The sequence below is a fragment of the Corvus kubaryi genome, unplaced genomic scaffold, assembly GCF_017639235.1.
Source record: "Corvus kubaryi isolate FWS band 111438036 unplaced genomic scaffold, C.kubaryi_AGA036_p1.0 138, whole genome shotgun sequence".
Classification (NCBI taxonomy): Eukaryota; Metazoa; Chordata; class Aves; order Passeriformes; family Corvidae; genus Corvus; species Corvus kubaryi.
In genome coordinates, this window is record NW_024580672.1 from 23,123,939 (window position 1) to 23,139,048 (window position 15,110).

Genomic DNA, 15,110 nt, shown 5'->3' on the forward strand with positions numbered 1-15,110 from the left:
CCCTAGGCTAATCCGTATCACATCCTTCCTCTGGCCTTGCCAGCCTGCTGATGCAGTAAACTGCTTTGTGGGATAAAACAACTTCTTAGAGCAAAACTTTGTGCAACGAGTTCATAGAAATACAGGGTTTGATCCCTGTGCCTTTTTTGGGAGAAGAGTAGGACACCTTGCCAAATTTATGCACTGCTGTTATTTTTTTTCAGTGACAGAATTGGCTGCCTGGTCTTAAAAGTCGAGAGAAAGTGTTGAGTTCTTAGTACTGAAGTTGTGGGAGGTTGGGAATTTTGGGCTCCCAGAGAAGCACCTTTCAAAGCTCCTGACTCTTGTTTCTTTCCCTCCCTGTCTTTCTTACCCCATTGTAGGTCTGGATTGTTCTGTCTGCCATCCTCCTTCCCCAAGCATGAGGACCCCCCCGCTGACGCCTGCGCTAACGGAGCCGCCGAGGGCAGAGGTACCGCTCAGGGCGAGCCGGAGCCGCAGCCCGCCGGTGACCAGCCCGCCAAGGGCAGCGGTGAGGAGCAGGTGCCGCCGCTTCTGCCGGCGCCGGGCAGCCTCCCGCCCTACCCGCCGTACTTCGAGGGAGCCCCCTTCCCCCGGCCCCTGTGGCTGCGGCACACCTACAACCAGTGGGTCCCGCAGCCGCCGCCGCGGACTATAAAGAGGACGAGGAGGCGTTTGTCACGCAACCGGGACCCGGGGAGGCTCATCATGAGCACCATCAGGCTGCGGCCCAGGCAGGTGCTCTGCGAGAAGTGCAAGAACACGCTGAACCCCGAGGATGCGAATGCGCCGCGGCAGAATGCCAAAACCAGGAGGAAGCTGAGCATTCAGGACAAGGAGCAGAAGAAGCACAGCGACTCTGACTACATGGAGAAAAGGAACAAAAGAGAGAAGAGGGAGGATGACAAGTTTTCTGGGGAACTGGTTCATCGAACGCCAGTTATAAAAATATCCTACAGTACTCCACAAGGGAAAGGTGAAGTGGTAAAAATCCCTTCCCGGGTTCATGGCTCGGTCAAACCATTCTGTCCAGAGCGAGTATTGCAGAACGGAGCCGGGGACCAAGAGGAGACCAGGGACTCTGAACGGTGTCAACAAACCAAATGTTTAATGGACAAGTCAGCAGGCAGCCAGCTTGCTTCCATTCCAAAACTGAAGCTCACGCGGCCAGTGCATTCCAGTGTGGATGTCCCACCCCCAAAGATACGCCTGAAGCCCCATCGCATCAACGATGGTCAGAGTGTTTCAATTTATAAGGCAGAACTGATTGACGAAATCAATGTCCTTCAGAACAGCAGGGACTCCAATCCCGGAGCGTTTTACAATGATGAGTCCACCGACAGAAGTTTGGCTGAGATATCTTCAGGAAGTTCAGGTGAAGATGATGACTTTAAAAGGTTTCCCCAGGGTAAAGATGGACATGATAACTTGGCTTTCCTCATGAATTACCGTAAAAGAAAAGCAGATTCTTCTAGTTTATCGGTGTGTAGCAATGACAGTCTAGATGAATCCAAGTCTTCTAGTTCAGAAGTGACATCGCCAGAACTGGGTGACTTTTTGCCTGGTGATGATGCCTCCGTCTCTTCATCTTCAAAAGATGAGCGTAAAATTGTGCCACCCCTGACAGTCAGACTGCACACCCAGAGTGTATCTAAATGTGTTACAGAAGATGGAAGGACTGTTTCAGTGGGGGATATTGTCTGGGGTAAAATTCACGGGTTTCCGTGGTGGCCAGCACGTGTTCTCGACATAAACCTCAGCCAGAAGGAGAATGGGGAACCTTCGTGGCGAGAAGCTAAAGTGTCATGGTTTGGTTCTCCAACAACTTCGTTCTTATCTGTTTCAAAACTCTCTCCTTTCTCGGAATTTTTCAAACTGAGATTTAATCGCAAGAAGAAAGGGATGTACCGGAAAGCAATCACAGAAGCCGCGAAGGCAGTCGAGCACCTGACTCCAGAAATACGAGATCTCTTAACACAGTTTGAGACATAACTTTGCCTCCAGTATCAGGTGAGTGATTGCTAGACTAATGCTTCCCATGAAAAGCCTCCTGATGCATTTTAAACTCTATTCCACTATTTGTTCGCATTTGTTTTTCCATTAAATCTGAGATTGACAACTGTGAAGCTTAAATGCTTGGCTGTTAGTTGGTGAGGATAATTTCAGAGGTGGTGAGAAGCTTTAATTTCAAACTCATTTGGGAATCGTGGGAATTGGAGCCCCTATTCCCAGAGGGAGGTGCAGGCCAGGCAGGATGCCGTCAGGAAGCAGCACCGCCTGTTCAAGGAATTGATAAACCTGTAGTCCTGTGCCGTTCACAGCTGGGATGCGGCAGGTATTGAAGTGCTTTGTGTCAGAACTAACCCTGTTAAGAGGTTAGACTAACAGCTCCTAGCCTTTCAGTTTCCTTGGGTCAAAGAACTGAAACTTCCACTGGAATTAGGATGACATTTATCATATGTATGTGCTGGTGCCCAGCAGTTACCTGTAACAGTTCAGGGCCCTTGGGGGCCCTTTGTTCCCCTCCCTCTGATCCCTCTGGTTTGGATTTCTTATGAAGGCCCTTTATGGCTCCTCAAAATGGTTGTACCAAAAACTGTCTTTGGGGAACAGTATTTCAGTATCTCTCACAGTACTTGAGGTTTGGTTTGTACCTAAATTTTCAGTGTTTCTCTGGGGAATGGCCTGGATCAAATTAACTTTCTTTGGGCTTCACCTGTGTGTGAGGACATCAGGTGGGAATGGAAACATGAGAGCTGATTCTTTGTAATGGATGGGGATGGGTTTCCCTTTCTCATCAAACAGTCTGCCTGGGATGAAAATTTGGTACCTAAAAATACAGGATGTGGCGTGACTGGGAATAGAAGTCCATGGGAAAATCCAGTGACTTGGATAAAACCTGGAATCATTTCACAACCTTTCAGTCATCACTGTCCAGACAAGACCTCATCTGTGATGGTATTAGACAAGGGGAGGGATGAACTTTCTGTCAAAAAAGCAGAGGTAACCACTAGGAAGAGCCTTGTGTCAAAGGCTGTGCTTTATGCAGTGTGGTTCGTTATGTTGTCCCCTTGAATGCTCTGCTCTGTTTCATGCTTGAAGGACCCTGAGTGAGCAAGCCAGTGCTGCTCCTGTAGACTCTGCTCTTTATCTAAACTGTCATAATGCAGTGGGACTGGGATGGTCAGTGCTCGTGTAATCCTGATGGGAAAATGGGGTTTTATTCATACCTTCTGTCGTGGGACTTCACCCCTTGCTTGGGTGTGATGAAGGACTTGCTTTGCTTGGGTTATGACTCCATCTCAGCAAGCCTGGCTGGAGTAAATAACCAGAGCGTGGCATGTTCGTGCTGCGTGCTCAGGGTGTCTGGACAACTGCAGCAGCAACATTTCAGCTTCCTTCTTGATCTTGCCTGTAGAACTGCTGCTTAACTCTGGCTAAAGATTTTATTATATCAAGAGTGTTTGGATTGGACCCAAATTCCTATTAGCTAGATCAGGAGTATAAATAAACCTGCTGCCCAGAATGTACTGTCCCTGCCAGTGGAAGAGTCCTGGCCAATCCATGGCTCCTGTCTGGACAGTGCTTTGGTTAAAGGAGCAGCAAACTGTGTCCTCTGAGCTTCTTCACCTTGTGTGTGAGCAGTATGGGACAAAGGTGATGAATGTCACCATCATTCCTGACATCTGTCCTTGCCCTTGTGGGTCCTGGGTGGGCTGGCACAGCCCAGCTGGAGGAGAAGGGACAACTTGAAGAAGCAGCTAATGCTTCAGATCAGACAGATTGGCTGTGCCCGTCAGTCCTTGGGGAGTAGGAAAGCTATGGCCAAGAGGAGTTCCAAGCCCAGAGCTGGAAGTCAGAATGGGAGGATCTTGCCCACCACACATCAGCCCACAGAGAACACCGGCTGCTGGTACCAGCAGGACCCGGCCAGGATGGGGTGACAGGCTGCAGGGCAGGGCCTCGAGAAGCAGAAGCAGCCCTTGCTCCAGAGACACAATGGGATCTGAGCTACAGGTACGGAGCAGGTCTGTAAACGGGGAAACAAGAACATCTGGAGAACATGTGGATAAGGAAGTGATAGGATGGCCTGGATTAGACCAAACCATTCCTTCTCTCTGTGCTCTCCAGCCAAACCTCTGCATGTGTATGTGGGTATATACATTTGTCATATATCACTATTCTGTTGGCCTCCTTCAGCTGGCTTTCCACAGGTGATTTCCTGCCTTACGTGTCTGAGCTGAGCTGCCAACACAGTCTGCCAGGCTGAAGACAGCATGACAGTTGAATAAAGAACTGCAAAACCAGAAAAGCAGAAATATACAACTTGCCATGTTCCACATGTCACATTTACCTAGATTCCCAACTAGACCAGCATGTCTGGAGTTTTGGTACATCACTTATAAACCTGCTTATTATTCCAGAGAATTGTCTGTACCTAATTCTCTCCATGCAGGAGGATTGAATTTTGTTGCTTTGCTTGATTTTCCGTAAGATAGAACTGAAATGTTTCCTTCAGCTGCTCATTGACTGTCCTTTCCTGAAGGACGACATGAAATGGTTTGGGCTGGAAAGGACCCTGACGTCCATCCCATTCCACCCCTGCCATGGGCAGGGAACACCTTCCACTGTCCCAGGCTGCTCCAAGCCCCAATGTCCAGCCTGGCCTTGGGCACTGCCAGGGATCCAGGGGCAGCCCCAGCTGCTCTGGGTAACCTGGTAATACTGGATGGGAACACTATAAAATCCATCATGCTGGGGCTCCACTGGCAGCGGCACAAAGATTTTTGTCATCAGAAAGAGTCCATGAGGTGACTTCAACACTGACACCACTCGTGCTAATCCTGGGCACAGAAGAGGTTTGTGACTGGTGACACTTTCTATTGGGAAACTTCCTGTCTTCTGGCATGTGATCTGTTCTGCAGAGGGTAGTTACTGGAAAAATGTACAAACACTGCAGGTCATTTGTGGATGCATAAAACTGGAAAAATTGGATTTTTTTTTTTTTTTTTAACTTGGTTTGAGTTGGAAAAGCTGGTAGGATCACTTCTTGTTACTGCTTTGTCCTTGGGGTTTCTTTGCAAAGAAAGTACTAATCAGGTAATGACGGTGTTTTAATTAAGTAAAACGAGTTTCTGGAGAAACAGCAGGCAGAGTAGCAGCCTGTAGAACTCAAACTTGTAAGACTTGGTTTAGAGCAGTGCCAGGAGAGACATGTCCACTCAGCATCTTCTGGTGCTGCTCCGTAGCTTCACTGGTGCGTGACATCAAGGAGCCAGCTCCAGGCACAAGGAAAGCAGTTGCCCCTGGCTTGGAGCGACAGATGTTTGCCTCGCCCTTAAGGAAACCCCATCTGAGGGCTGGGAAGGGGGAGCGAGGACCCCTGGGTTGGTGTCAGACACGTTTTATTGGGAATGAGCAGCTCCAGCTGTATCTTGGGCCGAGGCACAGGAGGGAGGGAGACCTGTGTTTCCGAAGGCCACCCTTCCCTGCACCAGGAATGCATCATGTGGTGGGATCAGGGGCTTTACAAGGAGCCTGTGCTGCTCCAACCCTGCTGTGTGGGGAGGGTGTCCCTGCAGGGATGGGCCCTTGGCAGGCGCAGCAGGTCCTGCTGTGCCACAGGGCTGGGCCTGCTGCTCTGTGATCCTCCTGAGTGGCTCCTCATGGCAGATGCCCCCTCCCTGCACGCAGACATGCAGTAAAACGTCTAGGAAAAACTGCTGGTAGGTTTTCATCTACATCTCTGCGTGAAACAAGTTTACAAGATGTGTATTCCTTTGCTTTTTCAGTCTGGAAAATCCTTTATTCTTCCTCTCTCTCCCCTGTCCCCAAACTATGACTGTGGAACCATTAAACTTGCAAATGCTGAAGGCTTTTATTTTAACTGCTATGAGCTTAATAAACCCTCAGTGTCAGTACATCAAGCCATCTATCACACTACTACTGTGTGCAGCAAACTCAGAGGTGGCTGCATGCTCGCTGTCCATAGAAACCACCAACGTAAAACCTGGAACATCACATTGTGACCTCACCCTCAAAGGTGTTCAGGGCTCTGTGGGTCCATGCAGCCAGTGCTGCTGCCAGCAGCTTGTGAATAACATAAGTCACTCCTCTTTTCCTCTGACCTCCTCTCTTCTGCTCTACCAGTGGCACAAAAATACTGTACCTTGATATAAAGTGGTGGGGATGGTTGGTGTGATAGCTGTATTTTTTCACACATCTGCCTGGTCCCATGGAATGTTTCAGCACAGAAGATGAATGCTTGAGATTTTTCTTGGCCTGCTTTCTAGATGCTTCAGTCCACTAACACCAGGCATCCAACTTAATTACTGTTTCGCAGTCTTCCTGCAAGCAGCTTGGAGTCAGCGTCTCTGCATGCTAATGCAAGGTGGGAGAACAAGTCCAAAATAGACTGTGCTGCATTTTTGTGTGCCCAGCACGGATGGTTGGAGCTGCACAACATCGGGTGACATCCCACTAATCTTCCAGTTCCCAAAAGCACTTGCCCAGGGACTGCCTTTGGAGACACCTAGATCTGTGCTGCCGCTCCCTGTCCTGCCATCCATGGCCCCTCTCCATCCACTGTCTGCTCCCAGGCGTGTTCTTTGGAAATGCCACCAGGCCATACATTGTGCTATTTCTGGCTGCACCTGCGCTGTGCCGATGCCCAGGAATGCGATCGGCTTTCAGGAGCCGTAACTTCAGCTGCTGGAGGAGATTGTATCCACCCAAGGGCTTAGCAGCTCCCTTGGGAGCACAGTGAGCTGCTCCCAGGGCTGAGGGTCTTCAAGCTTCAGCTGGAGCTCCAGGCCTCTGCTGGTTGTGCTGGCCCAGCGTGCCCACAAGTGGACAGGGCAGGTGGGTGTCCCACAGCAGTGTCACCAGCCCACAGTGCACCCAGTGCCTGTAGGATCCACACAGGATCAGGGGCTGTGCTGGGGTCTCAGGGCAATAAATGGGAGAGATGTGCAGACAAAGAACCTGGAAACTGTTTCTCTGAAAACTATTACAAATAATGTAGAAACAAAATTTCTGTATGTATTCCTGAATTACATTTATTTACTCATTTGGTTTTTGAACTCAAGTGGAGGTGTCCCAATTGCAGCTACAATTCCCCTTTTCCCAGCAAGCATGGAGAGCAGCAGGGTGGGAGCTGAGGGGCACTCAAGGGAGTTCTCTGGCCTCCCAGGCAAGACTCAGAGCTCATCCTGTCTCCATGGTACTTAAGCAGGTATTTGTACAATACTAAGTACCTCCAAGCTGCACTTACAGAAAGGCTACTTTGGTCCAAAAAGGAATAGGGGATTTTGGGGAACTTGGTGGTAGCTCTGTGTAGGGGAAGGGTGCCTGTGCTCTACAAGTGAGGAACAAACAGGATCTTCACACAGCAACCGTGCATTGCTGGGCTCGTGGGGTTGGGTGACACAATGGGGTGACACAAATTGTAGAATCACAGAAGGGTTTGTGTTGGAAGGGACTTAAAAGATCATTTTATTCCACCCCCCTGCCATGGCCAGGGACACCTTCCACTATCCCAGGTTGCTCCAAGCCCCATCCAGCCCGGTGTTGAATATTTGAATATTTCTCATTTTCATGTTCAGGTGTGAAAGGTAAGACTTTGATCCCAAAAATTGATGTGAAGACTTCTAATATTGAAAAACATACAAGCTGTTGTTTTTCAGCCTTGACAGGTTCTGTTTTATCCATAAGTTGCCATCAGTGGTGCTGGGATCAAGGTGAGCAGGAGTGTGTGGGCTGAGTGACAAGCTCTGCCCCTGACTGTAAAACACTTGGGGAGCTGCTCGCCTGTGCCCTGCAGACTAAATGGGCACAAGCTGGGGTGTGTGGGTTTTGGCTGGGGTAGAATTAACTTTCCTCACAGGGGCTGATTTGGGGCTGTGTTTTAGATTTGTGCTGAACACACGGTTGATAAAATAGAGATATTTTTGTTCTTGCTGAGCTTGCACAGAACCAAGGCTTTTCCTGGCCCTCATACAGCCGTGCTGGGGAGGGGCTGGGAGTGTGTGGGAGGCTGGGAGGGGACACAGCCAGGTTACCCCAACTGGCCCAGGGGATATTCCAGTCCATACGACATCATACTCAGTAGGTAAGTGGGGGAAAGAAGGAGGAAGGGGGGACATTTGGAGTGGTGGCATTTGTTTTCCCAAGTCACAGATGTGATAGGGCCCTGTTCTCCTAGAGGTGGCTGAACACCTGCCTGCCTATGGAAGCAGGGGTCTAATTTCGTTTTGCTTTGCTTGTGTGCACAGCTTTTGCTTTCGCTATTAAGTTGTCTATCTCAGCTCATGAGCTCTCCAGCTTTTGTCCTTCCAGTTCTCTCCCCGATCCCACTGGTGGGGGAGGGAGCAAGCGGCTGCGAGGTTCTTGGCTGCTGGATGGGGTTATACCACCACATGGGACCTGATCTATTTTATTTAAATCTGCTTGCTGCAGCTGTTTTGTGTGCTGTCTCTACCTGTACAGAACACATGGGCTCTGCATTAGCCAGATAATGAACTCTGTACATCCTGAGATTACATGCGGCTGAAATAGGCTTCTCATGTGCGGCAGCAAGGACGCAGATGGGGCTTAATACCTCAGCTCCTGGAGGGCTCGTGCTCTCCATATCCACAGCCCTGTGCCTCAAGTCTGCAGCTCTTCAGTCAGCTGCAGGTGCTCTCTTGCTTCTCCTGGTGCTTTCTCTGACGGAGCAGGAGCAGCAGGACCCTGCCACGTGCACGGGCTACGACGTCTCTCTGGTGTGAGGGCTGTGGCTGTGTCTCCTGCGTGCCCCAAGGTGCCCGTGGGCAGCAGAAGTGCTCCCGTCTCTGCGGACACAGCGTGAGGTGCAGGTGCCCGTGCAGGTGAACGTGAGCTCACCTGAGAGGGTCACTGGTGCCGGAGCCGTTCCCACTGGGCCCCGTTGCTGCCCCGCATTAGCCGTGTCCTCGTGGCCTGGTCACTGCCTGCGTGTCTCTGGCAGGGAGGAGCTGGGCAGGTTTTAGTGACGGTTCTTCTCATTAGGCTGATGAGTTTCTAAAGGAGCGAATGCCTTTGCTGACATACCAGTTCCTGTTTCATCTGCATTAGTCCGTGCTAGTGCAGGATCAGCCAGCCTTGGTTTCTTTATAAAGTACATTTCCTGTGTGCTCTGCAGCTGAAGAAGTGAACTGTAGTAAATTACTAGTTTGACTTCCCTTGTGAGTGATGACTTGGCTCTGTTTTGATGCAAGCCAATAACCTGAGCCATTTATTCATGTAGAAAACAGTCCTTTCCAAAGGCAGAAACCCTCAGTGCAGGATTTGTCATAGGGATGCTTGGATGATGGAGTTTGAGAACTCCAGTGTTGGAGAACGTAGCTGCCAGCCTGCTCAAGTCAGATGGATTCTGGTGCCTTGAGAGCTGGAGACGGTTCCAAAATCCCATCCAGTGGGCCAGAGATGGGGATCCCAGCTGCCACCCTGTTCTTCCTCCTGCAAGAGGAAGGAATGGGAAGGAAGCTGCTAGCAGCAGCCTCTCTGCACTTCCCCCAAGGAGAGATGGCTGGAGGAAGACTGATTTGGTGATGCTCAATTACAGCCTGCTGTTAATTGCTTTATGATTAGAAAATAATCCTCAAAATAAGCTGCTTGGGCACACTTGGGGTGCAACAACCTCCAAAGATAAATTGTCTTCTGCACTCCGCTGCTGCTGTTAAATCTGGATTTATGAATGGCTTTATTTGATCCAAAACTGCATTTTTTTAAATTATGAACAAGCACTTGGCTTCAGGAGCGCTGCCTTGGCTCTCCTTTGGACACCCAGCCTAGCACCCAGGCTGTCCTGACTCAGCCCACGTGTGTTGTGTTAGTTACTCAGACGTGGACTGAGGCGGCAGCAATACCTGGAACGTGGGGCTTCAGCCACTGCTCCATGCTGGAAGTGGGTTTTTAAACGTAAATTTCTGAAGTTTTCCAGTGATGACGTGAGAGTGTACGAGGGGCTGTCACTGTGTGGTCCTCTTGGACACATGAAAACTCCTGCGTCTGCACAGACATCAGAGCTCGCTCAGGGGGTGGCCATGCCCCTCGAGCCCAGCTGCAGAGCTCTGCTCCCACCTGGCTACAGGACCCCGAGCTGAATGCTGAGGTTCCAGCCTTCCAAGCCAAGGAGCATCCAGCTGTTTTAAAGCAGCTTGCTCTGTTGCTGGTAGCCCCAGCTTTCTGCTGCCACAAGAATCCCTGATATTTGCTCTCGGGTAGTTCCTGGAGCAGCTGAGGTTTGGCTCCAATCCCTGTCCCCATGGAGGAGCCCCATCTGCCCTGGCAGTGGCAGGACCCTTCCCTGGGACCTGTTTGGCATAGTACTTCTGGTGTGATTCTTTCTTCCTCCCAGTGAGAAATCCCAAAGAATCCAACCACCTGAGGGCTTGCTGTTACCTCCTCAGCCAGGAAATGCATTTGTTTCCTGTTTAGACAAGATCTTCTCACTCTGTAATCTGTCTCTAAAGGGTCAGTGCTTTCAAAGCCACTTGAGGGATATTGTTCCAGATCCCTGGGCCTCAGGAAGGCTTTCCTAGGTGTAAGGTGATAAACCTGCAAGTGAGTTTGTTCTGTGCTCTTGAAAGTCTCTCTGTTCATCAGAAGACAAATGAATATTCTCCTGCAAGATTAGGTAGGAATTTATACTCTGTTGACTGCAGGTAATAGAGCCCTAGGGTGAGATCTCCCAGTTTCTGCTAAATACTGAAGGAGTGTATGAAACCTGATTGCAGCCCTTCTCTGGAATACAGCTTTTGGGACAGATGTTCCTGGTGTATTGAATCAGCTCTTTGCATTCTCCATTGTGTGGGCAATGCTGCGGATCATTCTGGATGCTGAGTCTGAGTGAATCAGTGTCACTTTGGGTCCCCTGCCTGCAGAAGCAGTGCTGCTGCCGTGTCAGCAGCTTTGGAGATGTGATCCTTTTTCTCTGTTTGGTGGTCTTGGTTCATTGTGCTCTGTAAGTCACAAACCTCAGCTGGGGGTGGTTTGAACATCTTTGGTCTGCTCTTCCATAGTGTTGATGCTGTGTGCCAGGAACACAGATCCAAGCTGGTGTCTCCTGCACTTCCAACTCAGCTGGAGTTGATGTGGCACAGACTTAGGGCTGGTCATATTACTGGGCTGCTGGAGCTGCATTGCATTGGAAGCGAGGTGCAGTGATGCTTCTGCAGCTGGTCAGTGTGGGTGGAGGTCTCTGTGCCATTCTCTCACTTGGTTCTGTATCACCAAGTTGTTCCATGTGTCTTCTGGTTTCTTCACTTGAAGGCAAGTGGATTCTCCTCTTGAACTCTTCCAAGGCTTCCACACTGTAACCTGGCTTACAGGGCCAGGGTAAGTCCCTCCTGCATGCGGGGTACAGGTGAGGACTTGCCTAGTTTTTGCTGGGCACGTCATTCTCCAGGAGCTGCACCTTTCCCAGGTCAGTAGCCCTAAGCCCAGGGGACTGGGAGCTGTTTTGAGGGCCAGTGACAGCAGTGTGGCATGTGAGGCCAGCGAGGGACACTGGCTGTCCCAAGGGCCCCGCGGTGCCGCAGTGTGTGCTCCCTTCTGTGGGGCAGGGGAAGGGGAGCCTGCAGGGGCCCTGCGGGGCAGCAGCTCCAGGTGACGGCTGCTCTGCCTCGCCCGGCACTGGGGCCGGGGCACTGCAGCCACGGTCAATGGCTTGAGCACTTGCAGGTACTTAGGAAAGCTTCTGTACGGCTGCTCTCAAGGGGAGAATAATCCTATTTTGTAGATTGTGTTCGGAAATGGAGGCAGATGTTCTTCACGTGGCGCGCTCCGTGGGGACTTGTGGCAGATTAACCTACAGTAACCCACCCGAACAGGGACTTCAGAGTCTTTAAGCCAGACTGAAGATTTATTATCATTGCTAAAGTTCATATCGTGTTGGTCTTGGGGAAAATTCCCACTCTTACTTTGGGTTTGTTAACCTGGCAGCTTCCTTCCCAAGCTGCAGCCGCTGCTGGTTCTGCCTGCTGGGCCAGCTGGGAGCAGGAGAATTCCTGGCTATATTTAGAGGGAAGCCAGAGCGTGTGCCTCGCCGCTTATGCCGGTCCATCACAGTAACCTCTCCCTCTCTGGCTTTCTTCAAGGTAACAGAAGACGAGCACAGCTGTTCTCCTAGAGGGTCACCGAGTCTGTAACACCCTGACGTGCTCCCAGGAGAACCGGGAGGCCGCCGTGCGCACGGCACGAGGACGTGGCTCCTGGTCAGAGTGCTCCGCGTTCCATCCGGGACAGGTGACAGGCACCGGGACGCGGAGTTGGGAGGCTCTTCTGGTGTGAGGCAGGACAGGCTTAAGGATATCTTACCCTAGTATGAGAATTCGACCAGTCGGACAGCAATGAACTAGGAGAACAGCAAAAACCACAACTCGGAATGTATTTATTACTTAAAAGTTAGCTATTCTTGATAAAATTCCCCAGATTATTGCTGCTGCTTATTTTACTTACAGATTTCACACACTTGTTAATTTTAAAGCTACCGAACTTTTACTCAATACTGTACTCTGAGAAATGTAATTGGGTCAGGACATGCAATAGAATGAAATCATTGTAGTGTCTTAAGTACAATGGACTCACTTTGTGTCTATTAAACCTTGGAAGATGTGCAACACACAACAACGTGGCTCTCATTGCATGTTAAAGCTTTCTCATGTTGTTTACTGCAGAGCAGAGAGAATCAATGGTTTCAGGTACATGAACAAGCAGTACTGGTGACTTGGATGTCTTTGGGTCCTACCCCTGTGCTTTCCCAAGTCACTTGGAAAAGCAGCACAGCCCGGGCCTGCCCTTGCTGTGTGTGTAGGGTTAGTGCTGAGCTGCTGCCTCCAGCCAGGGAGGGAATCCGTGTGCTGAACTGAACGTGAACGTGAATATGAACTTGCATGCTCACACTCAGTGAGTGTGATTTAAGGCCCTTTGAACGTGTTGTTGGACAGAAGGATCCTCTCCCTACCCACGACCAAGAGGTGATGCACGATTCTAAACCAGCAACCAAACAGCCTTTTTGCCAAATTCAGAGTTCAAACGCTTCACAAACTGAAGTGACCTATGGACAGGATTTTGGAACTGTATCAGTTAATTTTTTGGGCTTCTACTAGTCTAGCCTTTCCTTGGATTCCCTCAGTCCAGAAACATTAATTTGAGGTGATCTGTTGCTTCTGGTGCTGGAGAAAACAGTTCTGAGTGTCCCTGCTCAGTAAAGTGTTGTCTGGCTGTCGGAGGTTGCCTTGGAGCTGCAGGATCTCTGCACCGATCCTGCTTCCTGTCAGCTGGATCTGCTGCAGGGTGAACTCTGGCTGAGTTAGAGCGAGCAGGTCAAAAATCACACAGGCCCATGTTTTCCTGGTTTGTGCTGGTTCACATTGTGGTCTTTGAAGAAGAGAGGTCAGAGCTTCCCGTTTCAGCAACAAAGCATCACAAGGAGAGCTCAGCACCAAAACCCTTCTGTGCTGAGTCTCAGTCCAGCACTCACTGAGGGAAATCTGCATCCCTTAGAACAGTGGGAAGGCTGTGGTGTACAACATGAAATGTCGAACCAGGACAGCTGTTTGCCGAGGCCCATTTTGGTCACCTCTGCAAACAAATCAATGAGCTTCCTGTTTTCCAAAAATAAGTGCAAGAAGGACAGCAGTATATAGCAGGAGATGTGTTCCTGCACCTTGTGTGAAGCCTTTGTGCAGTGGTGTTTACCCAGGTGCCCGCTGGGCCCATCCCAGGCTGGCAGAGGAGCTCCTGTGCTGGGAGTGCTCCTGCTCTGGGAGGAACAGCTCTGCCTTTCTTAGCTCCTGCCTGTCTGGCCTCAGGGGCTCTTTGTGAGGTTTTTTTCTAGCATCTTCTCGAGCTAGGCCTGGGCTGACCTGATGGCTATGAGGTGGTTTTTGTGTTTTCTGCTCACACAGTTGTGCATTGTACAGAATTCCTGCCCAGAAGTGCTGCCAAGCGTTTGGCTGTAGCATTACAGCAGTAGCTGCAGGGAGGTACAAGCAGCCTTCTGTTCACTTAAAAAGTAATTTAAAGAGGCAAACAAAAATAACCAGGACCCTACTCCTCACTACTCCCAGGAAAAGCACTTGTCTGCTCCCACCTCTTGTGAAGGGCTGCTCCATCCCACACGTGGAAAGGCTGCTCCCAGGCTGAAGGAGATGCCAAGGACGGTAGGTGAGTGCTGGCCGCATTCCTGAGCAGGCAGCCCATGGCACTTGGGTCCCATGAGCAGGCAGGAGCATTCTTCAGACCAGCTGTTCAGTCTCTGCTGGGTGTAAGGGAATTGTGTGATACCTCACGTGTGGGGCCACTGATTTTCTCTAGGCTTGGGTCATGAGATGGCTTGGGAGAGTTTGCTCAGGTCTGGTGTCCATCCTGTAATGCTGGAGTGGTCCCCAGGGTGGAGTTGTTTAAGGGGACGTCCGGTTTTTCCCCAGTGTGTCTGCACTAAAGCCCCTGGTGCACATCAGCCCTGCCAGCTGTGTAACAGCACAGTGAGACCTGCTGGCCTCGCTCTCTGCCCCGATGGATGGGCACGGATTGGCACTGGCAGCTCGTGCCGGCATCGGCTCTGCTCCTCAGGGCCGATAGGGGAGTGAGTACCTGTATCCATGCCAGAAACCTTCCCTGTCCTCCCCTGCAGGCTGCTGTGTCCAGGCAGGGCTCCTGTTCTCCTTACACCTGGGTGTGTGACATTCCTGACATTGCTGTGCCCTGTGGAGAGCAAACAGTGGGCTGTTCCTGCCCTAGGCTCTGCTGCTGAGAGCTGAGGGGAAATGTCTGTGTCAGCAGGCAGGAGGTTCCAAAGCTGGTTTGCTGCCCTTTGTGCCAGGGGCTGGGCAGAGACCCTCCTCCAGAGAGCACTGGACAGTTGGTGTGAGAGGTCCCCTCATTTTTCCTGTCCCTTGTGATGCCCAGTGGTCTGACAGTTGTCTGTCTGTCTGTCCTAACACCAGCTGAAAGAATGAAACAGAGGAGTGGCATTTCAGTGCTGCATGTGAGTCACTGGATTTTTGCCACGTTACTAAGAACTGCCATGGAGAGTTCCAGTAAAAACATGGTAGCAGAGAAAATGTGCTTGGGAGGCAGGTGAG

The 15,110-nt window shown here is 50.6% G+C and overlaps 1 protein-coding gene across 1 annotated transcript; it reads left to right on the top strand.

Moving 5' to 3' along the window:
* Nucleotides 1-249: 249 nt before the first annotated feature.
* On the top strand, nucleotides 250-12,648 carry PWWP2B (PWWP domain containing 2B; the record flags this gene model as incomplete). The annotated part of the gene is made up of 2 exons (XM_042019647.1): nucleotides 250-2,010; nucleotides 12,120-12,648. A coding segment is annotated over one exon (1,743 nt), but the record flags the coding sequence as incomplete, so codon positions are not given.
* Nucleotides 12,649-15,110: the final 2,462 nt, after the last annotated feature.